At 40.1% G+C, this 19,552-nt stretch overlaps 1 protein-coding gene across 6 annotated transcripts in view; it reads left to right on the top strand.

The window, feature by feature from the left end:
- Window positions 1-19,552, top strand: part of cntln (centlein, centrosomal protein) — a 432,461-nt gene that overhangs the window by 255,272 nt on the left and 157,637 nt on the right. For all 6 annotated transcript variants that reach the window (XM_052019932.1, XM_052019931.1, XM_052019933.1 and 3 more), the window contains 2 exons: window positions 1,472-1,565; window positions 8,549-8,772. In XM_052019932.1, coding sequence (XP_051875892.1) covers window positions 1,472-1,565; window positions 8,549-8,772 — 318 coding nt within the window. The remainder of the gene's footprint in view (window positions 1-1,471; window positions 1,566-8,548; window positions 8,773-19,552) is intronic.

Genomic DNA, 19,552 nt, shown 5'->3' with positions numbered 1-19,552 from the left:
GCTGGTGTCCGTGATGCGCTGAGCTGTGTCCACAACTCTCTGCAGTTTCTTACAGTCCTGGGCAGAGCAGTTGCCATACCAAGCCGTGATGCATCCAGATAGGATGCTTTCTATTGTGCATCGATAAAAGTTGGTGAGAGTCAAAGGGGACAAACTGAACTTCTTTAGCCTCCTGAGGAAGTGGAGGCACTGGTGAGCTTTCTTGGCCGTGGCATTTACGTGATTTGACCAGGACAGGCTGTTGGTGATGTTCACTCCCAGGAACTTGAAGCTGTCAACCCTCTCGACCTCAGCACCATTGATGTAGACAGGTGAATGTACACTGCCCCCTTTCCTGAAGTCAATGACCAGCTCTTTTGTTGACATTGAGGGAAAGGTTGTTGTCATGACACCATTCCACGAAGCTCTCTATCTCCTACCTGTACTCCGACTCATCGCTGTTGATACGGCCTGCAACGGTGGTATCATCTGCAAACTTGTAGATGGAGTTAGAGCAGAATCTGGCCACACAGTCATGAGTGTATAGGGAGTAGAGTAGAGGGCTGAGGACACAGCCTTGTGGGACACCAGTGTTGAGAATAATTGTGCCAGAGGTATTGCTGCCTATCCTCACTAATTGCAGTCTGTTGATTAGAAAGTCAAGGATCCAGTTACAGAGGGAGGTGTTGAGTCCTAGGTCTCGGAGTTTGGTGACAAGTTTGCTTGGGATTATTGTATTGAAGGCAGAGCTGTAGTCAATAAACAATAGTCTAAGGTAAGTATCTTTACTGTGCAGATGCTCCAGAGCTGAGTTTAGGGCCAGGGAGATGGCATCTGCTGTAGACCTGTTTCGGTGATAGGTGAATTGCAGTGGGTCAAGATTGTCTGGGAGGCTGGAGTTGATGCGTGTCGTGACCATCCTCTCAAAGCACTTCATGATGGTGGATGTCCACTGGAAATAGAGCAATTGTTTGCAGGCTTTTCATTTTTTTTAATTTAGCTGATACAAAAATAAACCAAATTGAGCATGTTGCATATTAGAAATTCCAAAAGGTGCAAAGTGATCATGATAAATGAGGTTGGTTCAATCCAAATATCATAAATTCACACCTCACCAACGGAAGTTATAAATTGAACTCAATAGATCTGATAATTTATCTGCTACAAGGTCTAGCCTCTGAATAATTTTGATCTTTTGCATGTTTCATTCTTGATATGATGTAGCTAAGCATACCACGTAGTTGTAAAGCAGTGAAGATAGCAGACAATGGCTTTGTGATGAGATAAGCATTGGCCACCAATGTACTAGAAATTGAATCCAGACAAGTTTAAAATTCCTCAGTTGAGAGGAAGAAGACTGAAATGTGATGGGGTTTAGAATGGAAGAGTTCTCTAGGAAAGATTGCCTATCAGAAAGAACATGGAATTCATTGTTCCTCTGTTGTGTGTGCATTTTAGCTCTGAGTTCTCATGCTGTTTGTTGCTTGTTTAGGCACGGTCACAAAGAAAGAAAAATCAAAGAAATCAATTGCTTGGAACAAAGAAGACAGAAGCAAAAGTTGTTGTACCACAGTTTCATTCTAAAGGTAAAATGTGTCCTTTGCAGATTGTTGCAAACCAGCAAGTTAATTGACTTTGTTGAAATTAAAATACATAAATTTATATAATACAGTACATTCTGAAGAATGCATCCACCACACAGTGTTGGACTAGACGCTATTGTAAAGGATTACATAAAGACATGAATTTCTTTAAATGGCTTTGTGATACCTCAATGTTGGAATTCTTCCTGCAATACCATTCCTGTCTGACATATCATAGTGAATATAATAGAATACCCCTTTACTTTTTACTGTCTGATCAGTGAGAGCATGTTGCAATCTTTAATAATCACATTCCTAATTTTTAGGTCAATATGTTAATATTTTCATTCTTTTCATCTTGTTTGATAAAGACAGGCTCTCATATAAGTTTCTGTGATGATCTATTTCAAATGTTTTCTAGCTTTTACTCACCATGAAATAAGTTCAGCTCAAGCTCTCCTTGCACCAGGTTCTGTTTATCCATTACACCTATGGTCTCTCCCCAGGCTACTATCCTGCCAGTGTCTCAATTTCAAGATTCTCACCCCCATGTTCAAATTAAATAATTGTCTCTCTCCATTCTGTAACCTTCTCCAACCTTTCAATTCTCCTTCAGTGCTGGCCTTTTGGACCCACTTCACTCCAAGATTGGCCTTCAACTGTGAAAGCTTTCTTCAGAATTCCCTTCCTGAACCTTTTGGTTTTGGTTGTTTATCACGTCTCTTTGTTTGGTTCTTGTGTCAATTGTGTCAAAAGGCACTGCTGTGGAAGTGCTATAAAATGCTTCATTATTTGAAGATACAATATAAACTCATCATTAAGCTAATCTAGAGAAATGAGAAGAATGGTAACACCAAAGAGTAAGATGAGAATTTGATCTTAATTTCCTGGGTGAATGACATTTAGAAAAAGATAACTCTCAATACCAGGAATTGTACAGGATTTTCAAGAGGACCAGAGATCTGGAAGAACAGGTTTAAATAGCTGCTATAAATCAGGTGGCCAGACTGCTGACATGGCCATGACTGTAAGTGGTGTATCAGTGTGTGCAACCCTCTGCCATCATGTGTGAGTTCAAACTGATATTTGTGTCGGATATAGCACAAGAGATGGTAGTCTTTCATTATATATATGGTGCTTCATTTCTACAGGAGAAATTTCACTAACTTAGGATATATTAGGCTTTCTGAGTAGTGGGGAGGGAGGTGGGGAGGTAGAAGTCATTACAAACTTTCAAAATTGAAAAATGTTCTCCCCAGAAGGGACTATCATTGGAGAAATGTGGAAAATAAATCCAAATGGAGCATTTTAATGTTCTTATAGAATCATAGACTCATAGAGATACAGCACGAAACAGGCCCTTTGGCCCAATGAGTCCATGCTGACTGTCAAGCAAGCATTTACATTAATCTTATATTAATCCTATCTTGTATTTTCCTCCTCAGATTCTACCATTCACCCATACACTAGGGGCAATTTACAGTTGCCAGTTAACCTAACCAATCTACATATCTTTGGGATGTGGGAGGAAACTGGAGTACCCAGGGGAAACCCACACAACCACAGGGGGAACGTAATCTCAATGTACACAATTTTGCAGATTGTGAAATAGTTTAGTCAAATAAAAAAAATTAAGAAGTTAAGGAAATGAAATTTTGGGAATATGCTACCTGTCTGCAAGCACCTACAAAAAGGAAGGGGAGATTATATAATGTTATTCCCGGTAAATAATGGTTGTGTCGCTTTCAGATTGTGGCTGAAGGCAAAAGGAGAATAAAGTACCAGGGCACATCAAGGTTAAAAATTTCTGTCCAATATGGCTGTTAACTGGTCATTATTAACACAATCTCAAATTAGTGATTCATTTTTGAGCAAATGAAGCACATGTTAAAGGGAGGAAAATCACTGCATCAGTTTCAAAAAAGTCTCATTCAACATGTCTCACGAATCAGATTTGGTTTATGCCATGGAGGGGCTCCCGATTCCTGCTCTCAGGCTTCCCACCCCCAACTCCTGTTGTCACAAACTCTGACTCCTGTTGAAGTACCCCCCACCACAACTCCAAGAAATGGAATCCCCTTCCCTCTTAGTCCCTCTCTACCTCCCTCTTCCACTCTCCTCCCACCTCCTCATTCCCTCTCTTTCCTCTCCCCACTCCTCAAAGTGGTCTGTGGGCTTTGCTGATTTAAGTTATATATTGCTGCCACCGATTTGACCAAGACATCAAAGGATCAGCCCCTGAAAGTCCATTCCTTGGCTTCTTACTGGATTTTCATGAATTAGACATTTTTCAATAACGTGCAAAATAACTGCTCAGAATAACCTTCACTAAACATTGTTTTGACAGCAGCCATAGAAGACACTCCATCTGACACTTTGCAGTGAGCACAACAAACTCCATCCTCCTCCTTATGATTACTATTTGATTGTCTCAGTGGTGCGGAGGATCGATCTGTGGAATAAAAGATTGCCTATCTTTCTTTAAGCAGCATCCCCCATACGCCAAGCTCCCACCTGGCCAATCCTTCTGGCCTTGTAGGCAATGTAAATAATTGATGCCTCAGTAAATGGCTTAAGGCAAAAATAAAATGATGCACCAAGGCAATGTTAGTGCTTCTGCGCTGCATTGACCCAGGCTGGGTCACACAGGGACATGTCCGACACATTGCCGCAAAACATCAAAAGAGATTTTGTGCTCTTTCACCATTTAAAAAAATACCCGGCCTATCCAAGGTGGATAATCTTTTTGTGGTGCTTATTACGTATATACATACAAAAACAATAGCTTGTTGATAATGAAATATATGACATTGATTGTTAGTACCTTGTTTTACATGTTTTGAGTCAGTAATGAGTCAAATTGATGTATTAGAGAAAAATACAATGTGAGTGTAGAGAAGGATATGTCATTGATAGAAGTATGGCATCATACAGTGGCTAGTTTCAAATATACTCCATGCAATTGGTCCTACAGATGAAATTTTGAACTGAATTATTCCATAAGCATGGGGATAACAGGGAGGAGTCTTTAGATTGATTAGTTTGTCTCTGGATGAGATGCATGTACAATTGAAATCAAAGTGAGTGGGGTGTTGATAGTTATGAACAGAAGAGTAAATCCCAAGAGATCACACACTTCTACAAAGTTCTAATTGGTCCACAGTTGGGCTTCTAGATATGTTCACAATGTAGATTTACATGTCTGAACCTTGGAAGCTGAGCAGAAGCAATGAAGAAACAAATGACAATTGCAGGGAAAAGACTAGAGAAACTCAGTTTTTTGATTGAAAAAGGTTGAAAAGGATAAAGGTCCATCTTGTTGTATAAAAACAAATGATGCCATAGACTGGTAAATTCAAAATACTAACTAGAAAAGAGTCAGAAGGTAGAAGCTTAAGTCAATGAAAAATACATTGAATATTATGACTGCATGTTGTTGAGGTGTTAATCATTTTTGATTGAGCTTCTGTGTGTAATCATTAGGCTTTAAGAGTGGGAGGATCTGATTTTTCTTTTCTCATTTATATCCCTTGGTCATTAATTTCCTGCAACAGAATCAAATGCAAATGGCTCTTCCAAGCAGTCAATATTCATATGTGATTAACTACCATATTCCTTCTGCCTTTTGGCACATCTGGTTAAGTAGTGGAGAAAAACAGTGCGTTGTTGCAGAAGTTCTTGGATTGAACACATAATACCACACAATGGAACAAATAAGGTAAGATATTTATTTATTAGTCACATGTACATCAAAACACACAGTGAAATGCATCTTTTTGCATTACTGAGAATATGCTGGGGGTAGCCCGCAGGTGTCACCACTCTTCCGGTGCCAACATAGCATGCCCACAACTCCTAACCTGTATGTCTTTGGAATGTGGGAGGAAACCGGAGCACCTGGAGGAAACTCACACAGACACAAGGAGAACGTACAAGCCCCTTACAGACAGCACAGAATTAAACCCAGGTCACCGGCGCTGTAATAGTGTTACGCTAACCACTACACTACCATGCCACCTATACGTGAGATTACTGTTGGTGAACTGTTAAAGTAGCTGAGCATCATTGAATTCAGGAGTCCTAAAACAATATAAAGATATGGGTGATGGTTGCAATGATTTATTTAGTCCAGATTGGTACAGTTAACTATTGGATGTTTCAAACAATCAATGATATAGTTATCTATTATCGCCAAGAGCCTGACTACCCAACACCCATGTCTGATGAGACCCGACTAAGTATGACAGGTTTAGATTGGCTTTGAAAAGATTATAATCCTTGGACACAGTTAGATTAGATTGGGCCAGCTCCTGGCACGGTAGTGTCACAGTTAGCGTAATGCTATTACAGCGCCAGCGACCCGGGTTCAATTCCCGCCGATGTCTGTAAGGAGTTTGTACGTTCTCCCCGTGCCTGCATGGGTTTCCCTCAGGTGCTCCGTTTTCCTCCCACATTCCAAAGACGTACAGGTTAGTAGCTGTTGACATGCTATGTTGGTGCCGGAAGAGTGGCGAGACTTGAGGGCTGCCCCCAGCACATTCTCAGTAATGCGAAGAGACGCATTTCACTGTGTGTCTCGATGTACATGTGACTAATAAATAAATATCTTAAATATAAAATTTCTGCCTTCTGATTTCATTGTTGAGTTGTGGTGTATATTCTGTATCCAGCGTTAGTGACTCTGCGGGAGGGACCACATAGGATCTCCTATTGGTGTTTGACTCTAGCATCCCTGCCAATTCTCCTAGTTCTGTCTTTTTCTGGGATCCACTTCCTGCCCTGCTTCCACTTTTTGGTCCTTGGGTCTGAATCTTCTGTCTCGACCTCCTCCAACTAGTTGGATTCCATGCCCATGTCTATTAGTCTGCTGCAACCCATATATTTGCTGGGTTTGGGTGGGGTTGGTGTTGAAAAGAACTATAAATGCTCAGGTTAAATTTGAATTGCCATTGTTGGGTCATTTTAGGAGGGAATATCAAAAGGTGCAGATGCTGGAAATCTGAAATAAAAACAATTTGTTGGAAACATTCAGCAGGTCAGACAGCAACTGTGGAGACAGGAACAGAGTTAATGTTTCAGTATGACTTGATTCCATAATTTTCTGTTTAAACCAGTTTTAGGTTGGCTTTTCATTTTGTGGCCAAGCAGACTTCTATTACAGCCTACTTTAACCAGAAAAGGGCTCTCAACAGAGGTGGGTTCAGCCAGAATCCAAACCAGCAATCTGCTCATGGAGGCAGAGGACATGATTGAGGTACTAAATGAGTACTTCACATACTGTGCTGGAGGGGTGTTTCTCTGACTGGAGGTGTGTGAACTGTTGCGTTCTGCAAGAATCAGTGCTGGGATCTTTGTTGTTTGTAATGTATATAAATGACTTGGATGAAAATATAGGTGACCTGATTATTAAGTTTGCAGATGATATGAAAATTGGTGAAGTTGTGGATCGCAAGGAAGGTTCTCAAAGGATACAAGAGGATTTAGATCAGTTGGAAATTTGGGCGGAGAAATAGCAGATGGAGTTTAATTCAGACAGGTATGAGGTGTTGCACTTTGGGAGGACAAATGCAAGAAGTATACAGTAAATGGAAGGACCCTTAGGAGCATTTTTGTACAGAGGGATCTTGGGGTGCAAGTCCATTGCTCCCTGAAAATGGCAACACAAGTGGATAAGATGGTAAAGAAGATGTATGACATGAATGCCTTCATCGGTCAGGGCATTGAGTATATAAGTTGGGAAGTCATGTTGGAGCTGTATAAAACTTTAGTCAGACTGCACTGTTCTGTTCACCACACAATAGGAAATTGTGGAGGTTTTGGAGAGGGTGCAGAAGAGGTTCACCAGGATGTTGCCTGGTTTGGAGTCTATTAGTTACAAGGAGAGGACGGACCAACTTGGATTGTTTTCTCTGGAGCGTCAGAGGCTGAGGGGCGACTTGATAGAAGTATATAAAATTATGAGAGGCACAGATTGGGTAGATAGTCTTCTTCCTGGGGGGAAATGTCAAATATTAGAGGGCATATGTTTCAAGCGAGGGGGAAAATTTAAAGGAGATTTGTGAGGCATGTTTTTTTACAGAGAGGCTGGTGGGTGTCTGGAATATGCTGTTGGGGGAGGGTGGTAGAAGCAGATACAGTAGCAACTTTTTAGTTAGTCAAGTCACAAAAACAGGCAGGGAATAGAGGTATGAGGACCATGTGCAGGCAAATGGGATTAGTTTAGATGGGTATCATGGTTGGCACAAATATGGTGAGCCGAAGGGCCTGTTCCTGTGTTGTAGTTTTCTGTTTCTAGTGCTTAAATCTCAGCACAATCTCACCCTTGCCTATCACTGAATTCTTTTCAAACCCTACAGTTAAGTCCACATGTAGCAGTTCCCTTCCCTCCAATACTTTATCCTTTCAGTGGCAGCTTTACATTCAGCCACCTGGATCCCACATTGGAATTCTCTCTACAAATTCTCTGCCTTTTGATCCATTCTCCTCTTCATTAAAACTTACTTAGATCAATTTTTGCTTATCCCTTGTAATATTTCCTCCTTTGCTGTTTGTCTTTTACGTGGCTTCTCTAAATTAATTAGGGATAAAAAGAAAATATGCAGGAAATAATCAGGTTAGGCAGCATCCATGGAAGGGAAATAGAGTTAAACTTTAAGGTCAAGGACATTTCATCCAATTAGTTTTTTAGTAATGCATCATTAAGCTTTGTCATGACAGTGCTTGGATTGGATTGTTTATTTTTATTTCACCGGAATAATTCAAACGTTTTATTTCAACATGATAACTGATTACAGTTTGATGTAATTTTCATATTGTTCATGTATTTTAGTCCAAGTAAGATTTTTCTTGACTCTGGTTGACTGGTTGCATTCTATGTTATGCAGTAATTGATGCTCTATTGAGTAGTTTCAATTAAAAAGTGATATGAAGCTAATATTTCATCCTAACACCAGCAGTGACTGTCCTTTGTTTTTTTTAAACTGCAGTAAGAAAACAGAAATCCAGAACTTTGGTCCAGCCAAGTCAGAGTCTTTCCATCATTGCCTTACAACAGCGTCTAATATCATTGCAGCAACAGATTGTTGTCGTGCAGAATGGCAAAAAGGTAGCCTTAAATGCTGTCAATGAACTGAAGCAGAACAATCAAAAATTAACGTCCCAATTGACTTTGATGAACCAGAAGCTTCAAGTCAACAAACAGACAATTCAGGTATGTTTTAAGTACTGTAGTAATAATTTTGTATTGTAAGGAAGGGAAGTAACTAATTCAAATGCTGACAATTATTGTTGTCAATTTTCAGTGAACATCATGAACACTAAATAAAAATTACTCCACTTTGGTATTTCTTCTACTGTAAGGAATAGTCGTCACATTATAGTGTAGTTCACTGAATAATTGATAATGATGAATTAAGCACTATTGGTAGTGAATATAATTGTATAATACACGCAATCCTAGTTTGCACAGCTTGTGTACAAGGAAATAAGGATTTTCAGGTTTTTGAATTTCTTGGCAATGAGATGATTAAATTATCAATATAGGGCATAACACAGTGGGTGCCAAATGATAGGACTATTCCAATATGACTAATGATAACCCATTCACTTTGCTCTCAGTCATCAGCAAAGTGATGGAAGGTAATATCAACAGTGTTCTCAAGTGGCACTTACACCAATAACCTGCTCTCCAATGCCGAGTTTGACTTTCATCAGGGCCATTCACTCCTGACCTCATCATAGCCTTGGTCCAAACAGGAACGAAAGAGACTTCCAGGGATAACATGAGGTGAGAGTGACTGCCCATCATTTCCTTCATTTCCACTGTAAGAATCCTGGCATGGCTTCTCAGCAGCACTGAGGGAGTACCTTCACCAGAAGGACTGCAGCAGTTTAAGAACATGGTTAGCCACTGCCTCCAAGTACAATTAGGGAACAGCAACAAATGTTGGCCTTGACAACCTGAAATATGAGTAAAAGTGAGATGGAAAAATATTATAGCTTATTAAAGTTGCCACTTAACAAAGTATATGGAAAACATTAATAATGTTGCTGCAGTAGAAAAGTTGCAGAAGTCCAAGAATCTATACAATGCCAACAGTAGAAACACCCTCTGCTCCATTATCATCTCCAATGCTCTGACCATATTTTCAGAAAGCAGGTTAAATAAGGAATATCATGATAACCATGAGAATTGGGAGATTTATATAGTCTGCACAGGAAGATAAAATGTTGTCTAGGTAGCTGGCAAATGGAAGCTTCAACTACACTATGTCCCAGCAGAGTAAAGCTGAACATAACACTGTTATCTCCCACAATGTAGGAATCGAGTTTTACTATTCTTGTGCCAACAGAAGGAAGTGGTTCAAGAATTACTGCCATAGACTCATTTGACTCATGGTGCAAATGACTGCCTTGTCCGTCGTAATGAATATGAAATAATCTGAAATATAGGAGCAATGACAGAGGTGGTAACAGTTCATCCATTTTTAATAGTAGCTACAGTTAATTAATTTATATAATTTGTCTTTCCAGTGCTATTAATCCATAGTTTATTTCTCATTATTTAGTTCTACACATAAAAATCTGCTTAAGTCTTCACGCCATTAACTCCATTCGATTAGAATCCTTGCTTGTCTTCTCTGGATTGCTACCACCTTCCATGCACATCCCGGTTTTATATCCTAACAAATATTGGGTAACTTTCCCAGGGTAACTGGGAACTGTAGACCAGTAAGCCTAATAGTGTGAACTATAGACCAGTAAGCCTGTGGTAGATAAGTTACCAGAGGGGGTTCTGAGGGATAAGATATACAAACATTTGAAAAGACAGAAGTTGATTAGGGATCGTCAGCGCGGCTTTGTGCGTGGGAGATCATGTCTCATGAATTTAATTGTGTTCTTTTAAGAAGTAACCAAAATGGCCGATGAAGGCAGAGTGGTAGCCATGGTCTATATGGACTTCAGTAAGGCCTTTGATAAGGTTCCACATGGTAGGATGCTATCGAATGTTAGATTGCATGGGATCCAGGAAGAACTAGCTAATTGGATATACAATTGCTTGATGGTAAGAAACAGAGGGTTATGGTGGAATGTTATTCTTCGGACTGGAGGCCCGTGACTATTGGTGTTCCCCAGGGCTTGGTGCCAGGCCCATTGCTATTTATCATCTATATGAATGATTTGGATGAGAACATACAAGGCACGGTTAGTAAGTTTGCAGATGACTCTTAAAGTAAGTGTTGTTGTTGACAATGAAAATGGTTATCAGGATTTACAGAGGGATCTTGATCAACTGGGTAAGTGGGCTGAGGAATGGTAAATGGACTTTAATTCGGATAAGTGCAAGGTGTTGCATTTTGGAAAGACAAATGAGGGTAGGACTTTCACAGTGAATGGTAGGGCTCTGGGGAGTGCTGTAGAACAGAGGAACCTAGGAGTACAAGTACATGGTTCCCTGAAAATGGCATGCAGGTAGACATGGTGGTGAAGAAGTCTTTTGGCATGTTGGCCTTTATCAGTCAGGGCATTGAGTATAGAAGTTGGGATGTTATGTTGCAGTTGTACAAGAGGCTGCATTTGGAATATTGTGTTCAGTTTTGGCCACCTTGCTATAGGAAATATGCCATTAAGCTGGAAAGAGTGCAGAGGAGCTTTACAAGGATCTTACCGGGACTCGAGGAACTGAGTTATGGAGAGAGGTTGAGCAGGTTGGGACTTGCATCACTGGACCGTAGAAAAATGAGGGGTGATCTTATAGATGTGTATAAATTTATGAAAGGTATAGATAAGTTTAATGCACACTGTCTTTTCCCAGGGTTGGGGAATAAAGAACTTGAGAGCATAGGTTTAAGGTGAGAGGGAGAGATTTAGTAGAAACCTGAGGGATAACTTTTTCATCCAGAGGGTGGTCAGTATATGGAATAAGCTGCCAGAGGAAGTGGTTGAGGCAGATACGTTATCAACATTTAAAACTTGGACAGTTATGTGGATAGGAAAGGTTTAGAGGGATATGGGCCAAATGGGACTAGCTTAGATGAAAATCTTGGTCAGCATAGACCAGGTGAGCTGAAGGGCCTGTTTCTGTGCCCTATGACTCTATATATTTGCAAGATTAAAAACTTGAGGTTTAACAGCATCAGTATAAATCCTGCAGCTCTGGACCTTAACAACACTGTTGGAGCTGTAACTCAAGGCATCTCACCACTATATTGGGAGAAATGGATTGTCAGTAAAGGGTGGCCCTTGGTTTTGTAGATTTTTGGAATGGTGGGTGCAAGACCCATCATTCCAAGAAAGATCAAAACCAAAAGCTACGTACGAGGTGCAATGGGAAGCCACCTGATTTCCAACCTATACATTGCTGTCTTTGGGAATCTGATTTGCAATATTATCTGGAACCACATCCAGCCACCTGTTTCCACTAATGAGCTAGACTGGCCAGCAGTAAGTACCTCTCATGTATTCTATTTTCTGCTGCCAAGACTGAGACCATTCTTCTGATTGTATCTGCTTCCTCCCTTAAACTAACCTATCCAATTTTCTGTTTTTCCTTCTGTACATCCAGCTCTTCCCCTGAACCTGCTTTGCTCTGTCTTTTCCATTCCATTTCAAGCTTATCTCACCAGGGGACTTGCCTTCTGTTTACTTGACTGAGGCAATAGGTTGTGGAAACATGGTGACAGTCACAAAGTACACATGTACTACTTCTGTTGTTTTTTTTTTGCTCCAATGTGTGTAGAAACATGACTGTTGAAATTCAAGCAGAGAGCTGTGGAAAACAACTGCACAAATTTGGGAGGTGACAGCATGTTAAAGAAATTCAAGAAGAAAGGAGGATTGGAGGTAGATTAGTAGATGGCAGTCTATTTAAGGAGGCCATTGATGATGGTGGCTTTCAAGAGGAGGTCAACAAAAGCTGAGGAGAAGGAATGATTTGTCATGCCAGCCAGCATGGTCAGAAGAGAAAATATAGTATTCAGTGTTAGCTTGAGGGCACAGGAAGTGGTTCAGACATATGGCATGACCTCAGAAATAAGAGAAACTGCAGGGAGATGTGGGTTCAGAGTAGGGTAGAAGGAAGATTTGGCTGGTTGTACAACAATTTCAACAGGGAGAGTTGAAAATAACAAATGATTTTGGCAGAGCAGAATGAGATCTGATGACACTTGATGTGACCCAGCCAGCTCTTTTGTTAGATGGGGAATCAGCCATGCATTGGACACATTTCAATCAGTATGCTTGAGTTTGAGAGGGAAAAGATGGAAAGAACATTAGGAAGAACATCCAGGATAAGAGATGTTACCAAAGGAGTGACTGGTATAATTGTGACATAGAGAGCTAAGCAGTTGACAATCTGAAATTACTGTTCTAATATACTGGTGGGACTGACTGAAGTTGGAGGAGCCAGAGGCATATCTTGTGCCATGTGCAGAATGGGGTAAGGATTGGGTTTCACTAATTTATCATTGATCAGAACATTAGAGAGGTCATGGGAGTAGTATGGCTGAGGACATCAGCAATACTGGTGGGAAAGTTTAAGTGAATGAGGAGTTTCAGTCTGGAAAGGATAAGGGTAGTTGAGATGAAGGTTAACATAGTCAGGATGAGGATGAGCTTTGTGTAGAAGTACAGGGAGGGAGAACGTCCAGGATAGAAACAATATGGCTTGCAAGATTTTTGGATAATGCAGTGTGATGCTCCAGTAAAAAGGATTTGAAAAAGGATATATAAGGGGAGGATCGACACAGAGATGCTTAAAGGAAGAGAAGGTTGAAGGATGAGAAACTGTAAGGAGAGTAGGCCTGGTGGATAAAGAATTGAAGAATGAAACTTTGATCACTTCTGGCTTGACACACAAATAACCAGTTATTTTCTTTGTTGCCAATTTCCTATTTTGAGTCAATGTTTTAACAAAGAAAACAAAATGAATGTTTAACTTTGAAGATGGATATGCATTCATATATGCTTTCATAAACTCAAGATGTGTCAAAGTGAAGTATAACATTGAATTATTATTTAAGTGTAGTTACAAGTGTCGTACAGGAACAGTCAATTTCCATACAGCAAATTCCCACAACAGAAAAGTAGCAATGTGATCATCTAAGTCTGGTGATGTTTGGAGTTAAGTATTGGCCAGAGTATGACAAATAATTCCCTGGCTCTTTGAAATAATGATGCCAGGGATATTTTATATCTGTCTAAAATGAGCTTTTGTTTAACATCTCATCTGAAAGATAGAACCTACAACACTGCAGCAATCCCTCAGTACTGCCACTTGAATTCTCAATATCACATCTTCAGTTGTGCAACATTCCGTCAGTACTGACTCTTCAATATTGCTCTGTTCCAACTATTATTTCAACAATGTGCCACAGTCTCCATTGTTATTGCTCCTACAGTTCAACTCTTTATTAGCACTACCCTGCTAACCATGCAGTACTCTCTCAGTACTGTCCCTCCAACTGTAGAGTGCTGGTTTTGCACTCCCTCAGCATTGCAGCATTGTCATAATATTATCCTCCTGGCAGTGGAGTGGTACTTCAGTACTCCATCTCTGATGGTGCTTTGCTCTTTCTGTACTCGAGCATCAGCTGAGGTGGAGCATTTTATGCTTTGTCCACATGACAGCAGTTAGTCATTCAACAAACATCAATTCTGGGAGATTTAATCTGGTGCCATTTGAATAACAGATCTTTTATCAAAGTTGTACAGTTACAACCAATAAAATTGAACAAAAAGAATGAAATTAGTTGCATCACAAGATGTAAAATAATGCTGAGAGTGATGATCCATTGGATTGTGAGGTCAAAGTTTTGAGGAGTAAGAGGAGAAGCAAGCTGAAATGCAATGTGAAGTTTACTTTCATGGTTTACTAATGGTGCATTCTGCTAAAATCTACAATATACTTTATGAAAAACTGACCCAGGGCAGCCAGCTATTTACGTCAAAGTAGATGAGAAATACACATGTTGCCAGCTTCTAATGAAATCCCAGGAATGCAGTCTGAGCCAGTGTTGTCCTCATCCAGAAACCAGACTAAGCAACCCAGTTTGATTCTCACTTCATTATATAATAAGAGCAATGTATGAGTTTTAAAAAAAATGAATTTTGTTTGTGACAGTGAACTGTGAATGGTTAGGTTATCCGGTTCCTCTTTTTGAGGTGTCCACACAGATTTATGCAGTTCTTTCTTGTGACACATAACTGTATTTTACTTAAAAAGGTATAAATTTATGTGTGAAAAGTGAATTTCCCCAAATGGTGTGTTTTTCTTGTGTGTATTTGCAGAGCATTAATATTGTTGAGCAGAGTTTATATTTAAACTAGCTACTGTACCCAGCATTGCTTGGGTTATTACGCTGGCATTCATGATGTTTGCATTTATTTCCATGCAATCAGTTTTTATAATACTCCTTGTAAATAAAATCAAATCTAACTTAAATATATAATTATTCCCTGGGTAATCTAATTAAGGGGTTAAAATTATGTAGTTTAACTTGAGTTACCAATAAAAAATACACGTTGAAAATAAATGTGAAAACAAAAATTGCATTTAATGTAGTTCTCTTTAAGTAGGTATGTACCTACGCACAATGTGTAAATTTACATGATTTCATTGTTGAAGTGTTCAGAATAGGCTGCATTTCTTTCTTTTGAATCTGGTGTAAAAATGTACAGATTATTTTTATCTCCAACTCTGGAGCAACCAACATATCGCTGACCTTGGGAAAAGCATTGAGTTTCAAGTTTAAGGCCAACAATTTTTAGTGATTTTTCTTTCTCCTTGATATTGCTTACAGCAAATTTGAATTGAACACGGAAATGAAGTTGATTGAATTGAAAAGGGAGATCAGATCGGATCATTGGGATCTAAAGGATGCAGATATTTTCCCCAACAACGTTACCAATCATTATCCCTCAATTACATGTAGTATTGATTTTTGAGCTGATAATTCTGTGCCATTGCATGGTATTGGTGGATCCAAATTCCTGAGTAGCATGATTGGAGCTACTTCTTTTAGTTCAAGATTCCGTGATGGCACACCACGTGGTGACAGAGAATTTAAAACTTAAGCAGGAAAGTCTATCACACTGTCAATAGATTTATATTGTACTGGTTGTCCATGAAGCTTTGAAAGAAGTCACTTACTGAAACACCCTCAATAGGGCATCATTTTTTGGTGCTAAAATTGCTCTTTCACACAACCACTGGTAATTTAGATGGTGTTGAGTGACATTTGGAAAAACAGCTTGCATCAGATTATGAAGTGATGTAACAATTTGGCCCATGATTTTCATCAAAATCATTCTTGTTGAGTCTTCATGTTTAATTTCCCCAATTCCTCATTTAGAGTCATAGAGCATTGCAGCATGGATACAGGCCCTTCGGCCCAACCATCCATGCCCTCCAGAGTGTCCATCCAGCAAGTCCCATTTTCCTGCATTTGGCCCATTTCCCTTTAAGCCCCACCCCTCCATGTATCCATCCAAGTGCTCCTTAAATGATACTATTGTACCTGCCTCAACCACTTCACCTGGCAGCTCATTCCATATACTCACCACCCTCTGCATGGAAAAAGTTGCCCCTCAGGTCGCTTTAAATCTTTCCACTCTCACCCTAAATCTATGCCTCCAAGTTTGGGTCTCCGCTACCCTGGGGAAAAGACTGTTACCATCCACCTTATCTATGCCTCTCATAATTTTAGACACTTCTATAAGGTTGCTCCTCATTCTCCTATGTTCCAAGGAACAAAGACCTAGCCTGGCCAACTTCTCTCTATAACTCAGGCCCTCTAGTCCTGGCAACATCCTCAGAAATCTTCTCTGCACTTTTTCCAGTTTATTCATGTCTTTCCTATAACAGGATGACCAAAACTGTACACAATATAATGTCCCAACTCAGTGCCCTGACTGATGAAGGCCACTATGCTAAACATCTTTTTCACTGTCCTGTCCACCTGTGACACCACTTTCAATGAACTATGCACTTGTACTCCTAGGTCCCTCTGGTTCCATTACACTCCCATGTGCTCGACCATTCACAATATAAGTCCTACACTGGTTTGACTTTCCAAAGTGCATCACCTCACACTTATTTGTATTGAAATCCATTTGCCACTCCTTGGCCCACTTCTCTAACTGATCAAGACCCCCTGTAATCTACGATAACCTTCTTCACTATCAACAACACCTCCTAATTTTGTGTCATCCACAAACTTACTGATCAAATCTCGTGCATTCGCATTCAAATCATTTGTATAAATAACAAATAACAAGGGTCCCAACACTGGCCCCTGCGGCCCACCACTAATAACCGGCCTCCATTCCGAGATACAAACTTCAACCACCACCCTCTGCTTCTTAGCTCTGAGCCAATTTTGAATCCACCTAACTAGCTCTCCCTGGATTCCATGGGACCTAACCTTCCAGACCAGCTTATCTTGTGGGACCTTGTTGAAGGCCTTGCTAAAGACCAGATGGACAACATGCACTGCCCTACCCTCATCTAACCGTTTGGTTACCTCTACAAAAAATTCTAAAAAATTTGTCAACCACAACTTTCCAAGCACAAACCCATGCTGACTCCTCCTAATCAGACTTTGTCTATCCAAATGTTGGTAGATCCTGTCCCTCAGAATTCCCTCCGGTAACTTTCCCACCATTGATGTCAGGCTGACTGGCCTGCAGTTCCCTGATTTGCCCTGGCTACCCTTCTTAAACAACGGAACAATATTTCTCACCTTCCACATTATCAAAACCAATACCCCTTTTATTAGCTGTTGTTAATTAGCCAATCAATGAGACTTGCCTCTTTTAAACTCTCCCACTCTCACTCCAAGTCCCGATTCCTGGAAAATGAAACTTAAAACCATGTAGATGCCACAGCCAAGAAAGTGAACCAGTGCCTGTACTTCCTCAGGAGGCTAAAGAAATTTGACATGTTCCCTTTGATCCTCACCAATTTTTAATGATGCACTATAGAAAGCATCCTATCTGGATGCATCATGGCTTGGTATGGCAAATGCTCTGCCTGAGACTGCAAGAACTGCAGAGAGTTGTGGACACAGCTCAGTGCATCACGGACACTAATCTCCCCTCTATGGATTCTGTCTACACTTCTTGTTGCCTTGGTAAAGCAGCCAACATAATCAAAGACTCCACCCACCCCAGACATTCTCTCTTCTTCCCCCTCCAATTGGACAGAAGATAATATAAGATAAAAGACAGAAGATAAAAGCCTGAAAGCATGTTCCACCAGGCTTAAGGACAACTTCAATCCCGGTGTTATAAGACCATTGAACGATCCCCTAGTATGATAAGATGGACTCTTGACCTCACAATCTACCTCATTAAGGCCTTGCACCTTATTGCCTGCCTGCCTGCGCTGCACTTCCTCTATAACTGTAACACTTTATTCTGCATCCTGTTATTGGTTTCCTTTGTACTACCTCAATGAAATGAGCTGTATGGATGGCATGCAAAACAAAGTTTTTCACTGTACCTCAGTACATGTGACAATAATAAACCAATTTACAAGCACCGAGTAAATTGAGTAAGGCAATTTGAGTACATTCAAAGTAAGCCCTCTGTCAGATGGACTGCACATCAAATGTACTCACGTATTCGTTTTCAAATGTAATAGTTTAACATTTTCCCAAATAAATGATGCTTTAATTCAGACTTACAATTACTGGTAGTGTTTGATGAAAATTTCCAGCCAGCCCTGAAGTAACACCACCCATTAAATTATTATTGTGTCTAAGATCTTGCAACATTTGATCTCATGCTTCAATGGCTGCTTTGTGAGAGATTGTACATTCATCCCAGACAATAAGTCGACAATCTTTCTGAATCTTTCTTATTGCAGTTCCCCAACCAATGTTACATTTTGGAATCTCCACAGTTGTCAATTTTAAAGGGAGTTTAAAAGCCGAATGTGCTGTTTTCTCCCCCTGTCAAAAGTGTTCAAGCAATTCCTGATGATGCCAGGGCAATCATGTTTTGTCTTCGAACTTTAGCCAGAAGTGAAGAAAATTTTCCCTATTCCACCAGAAGCATCCGAAAAAAAATGATTTCTCTGTAATAGTTTCTGAGGTATTTCTGTGGTATCTCACTAAATTTGGTTGGCTCTCTCAGATATATTTGTTGAAGTGGTTTAACTCGTAACTGGTCTACCACAGAAACATGGTGCACAAATTTTTAGTTTCTCTTTGTGGTTCAGATAGAGCAAAACTACTTGGGTTAGGTCTGCCCAAATACTCAATACCTCAAAAATACATCTGGAAATAATCTCATCAATTTTCAATGGGGAAAGTTAAAAATAGGCCCTCTTTGGGCCATGGAGGGCCTCCTATGGGGGATTAGGAAAACTAAGAGTGTCATGCACATCCTTAAGCTAAAACTAACTTACATGCAAAATTTTGGATGTCTAGGTTGTTTCATTACTGAGTTATGCACAGGACACATGGACATTATATTTTATTATATTTCTTTAGTTTACATTTGGTGCTGACCTTCATTCTTGCGGGCTATTTAGGAATAAAGAGCAAAGCTGAGAGCTGAAAGTACTCACATCACACACTTAACCATATCATTGTGGGAGTATGTGAAGAATATCTTGTTAAGCAGTGTTTTTTATCCACCCACCAATGAATTCAGGAATGGAAAGTCACATTTGCTTTAAAGAAAGTCGTTACACCATCTTTGATTGTAAATTTTAAAACATGACTGATGGATCCTTGCCGAAGATCGCCAGAAAATACACAAATGAACTCTGTTGTAGATTTAGGCATTTACTGTCAGTTTAAAGAGAAAGTGTGTGGCAATATGAGCTGACCTTTGCAGTTCAGCTGCAAATTCTCAGTGGAATCTGCCTGAGTCATAATTGGCCTCTCTGTAAGGCTGAGACCCAAGTCCCTGATTCCCCTTTACCAGCATTTCTATGGGATGGTGTAAATGCCACAATCCTCGGTATATGAACCAAGGTACAG

This window comes from Pristis pectinata, chromosome 7 (assembly GCF_009764475.1).
Source record: "Pristis pectinata isolate sPriPec2 chromosome 7, sPriPec2.1.pri, whole genome shotgun sequence".
Taxonomy (NCBI): domain Eukaryota; kingdom Metazoa; phylum Chordata; class Chondrichthyes; order Rhinopristiformes; family Pristidae; genus Pristis; species Pristis pectinata.
The sequence above is the reverse complement of the archived record's forward strand: the minus strand, read 5'-3'. Positions and strand labels throughout refer to the sequence as shown.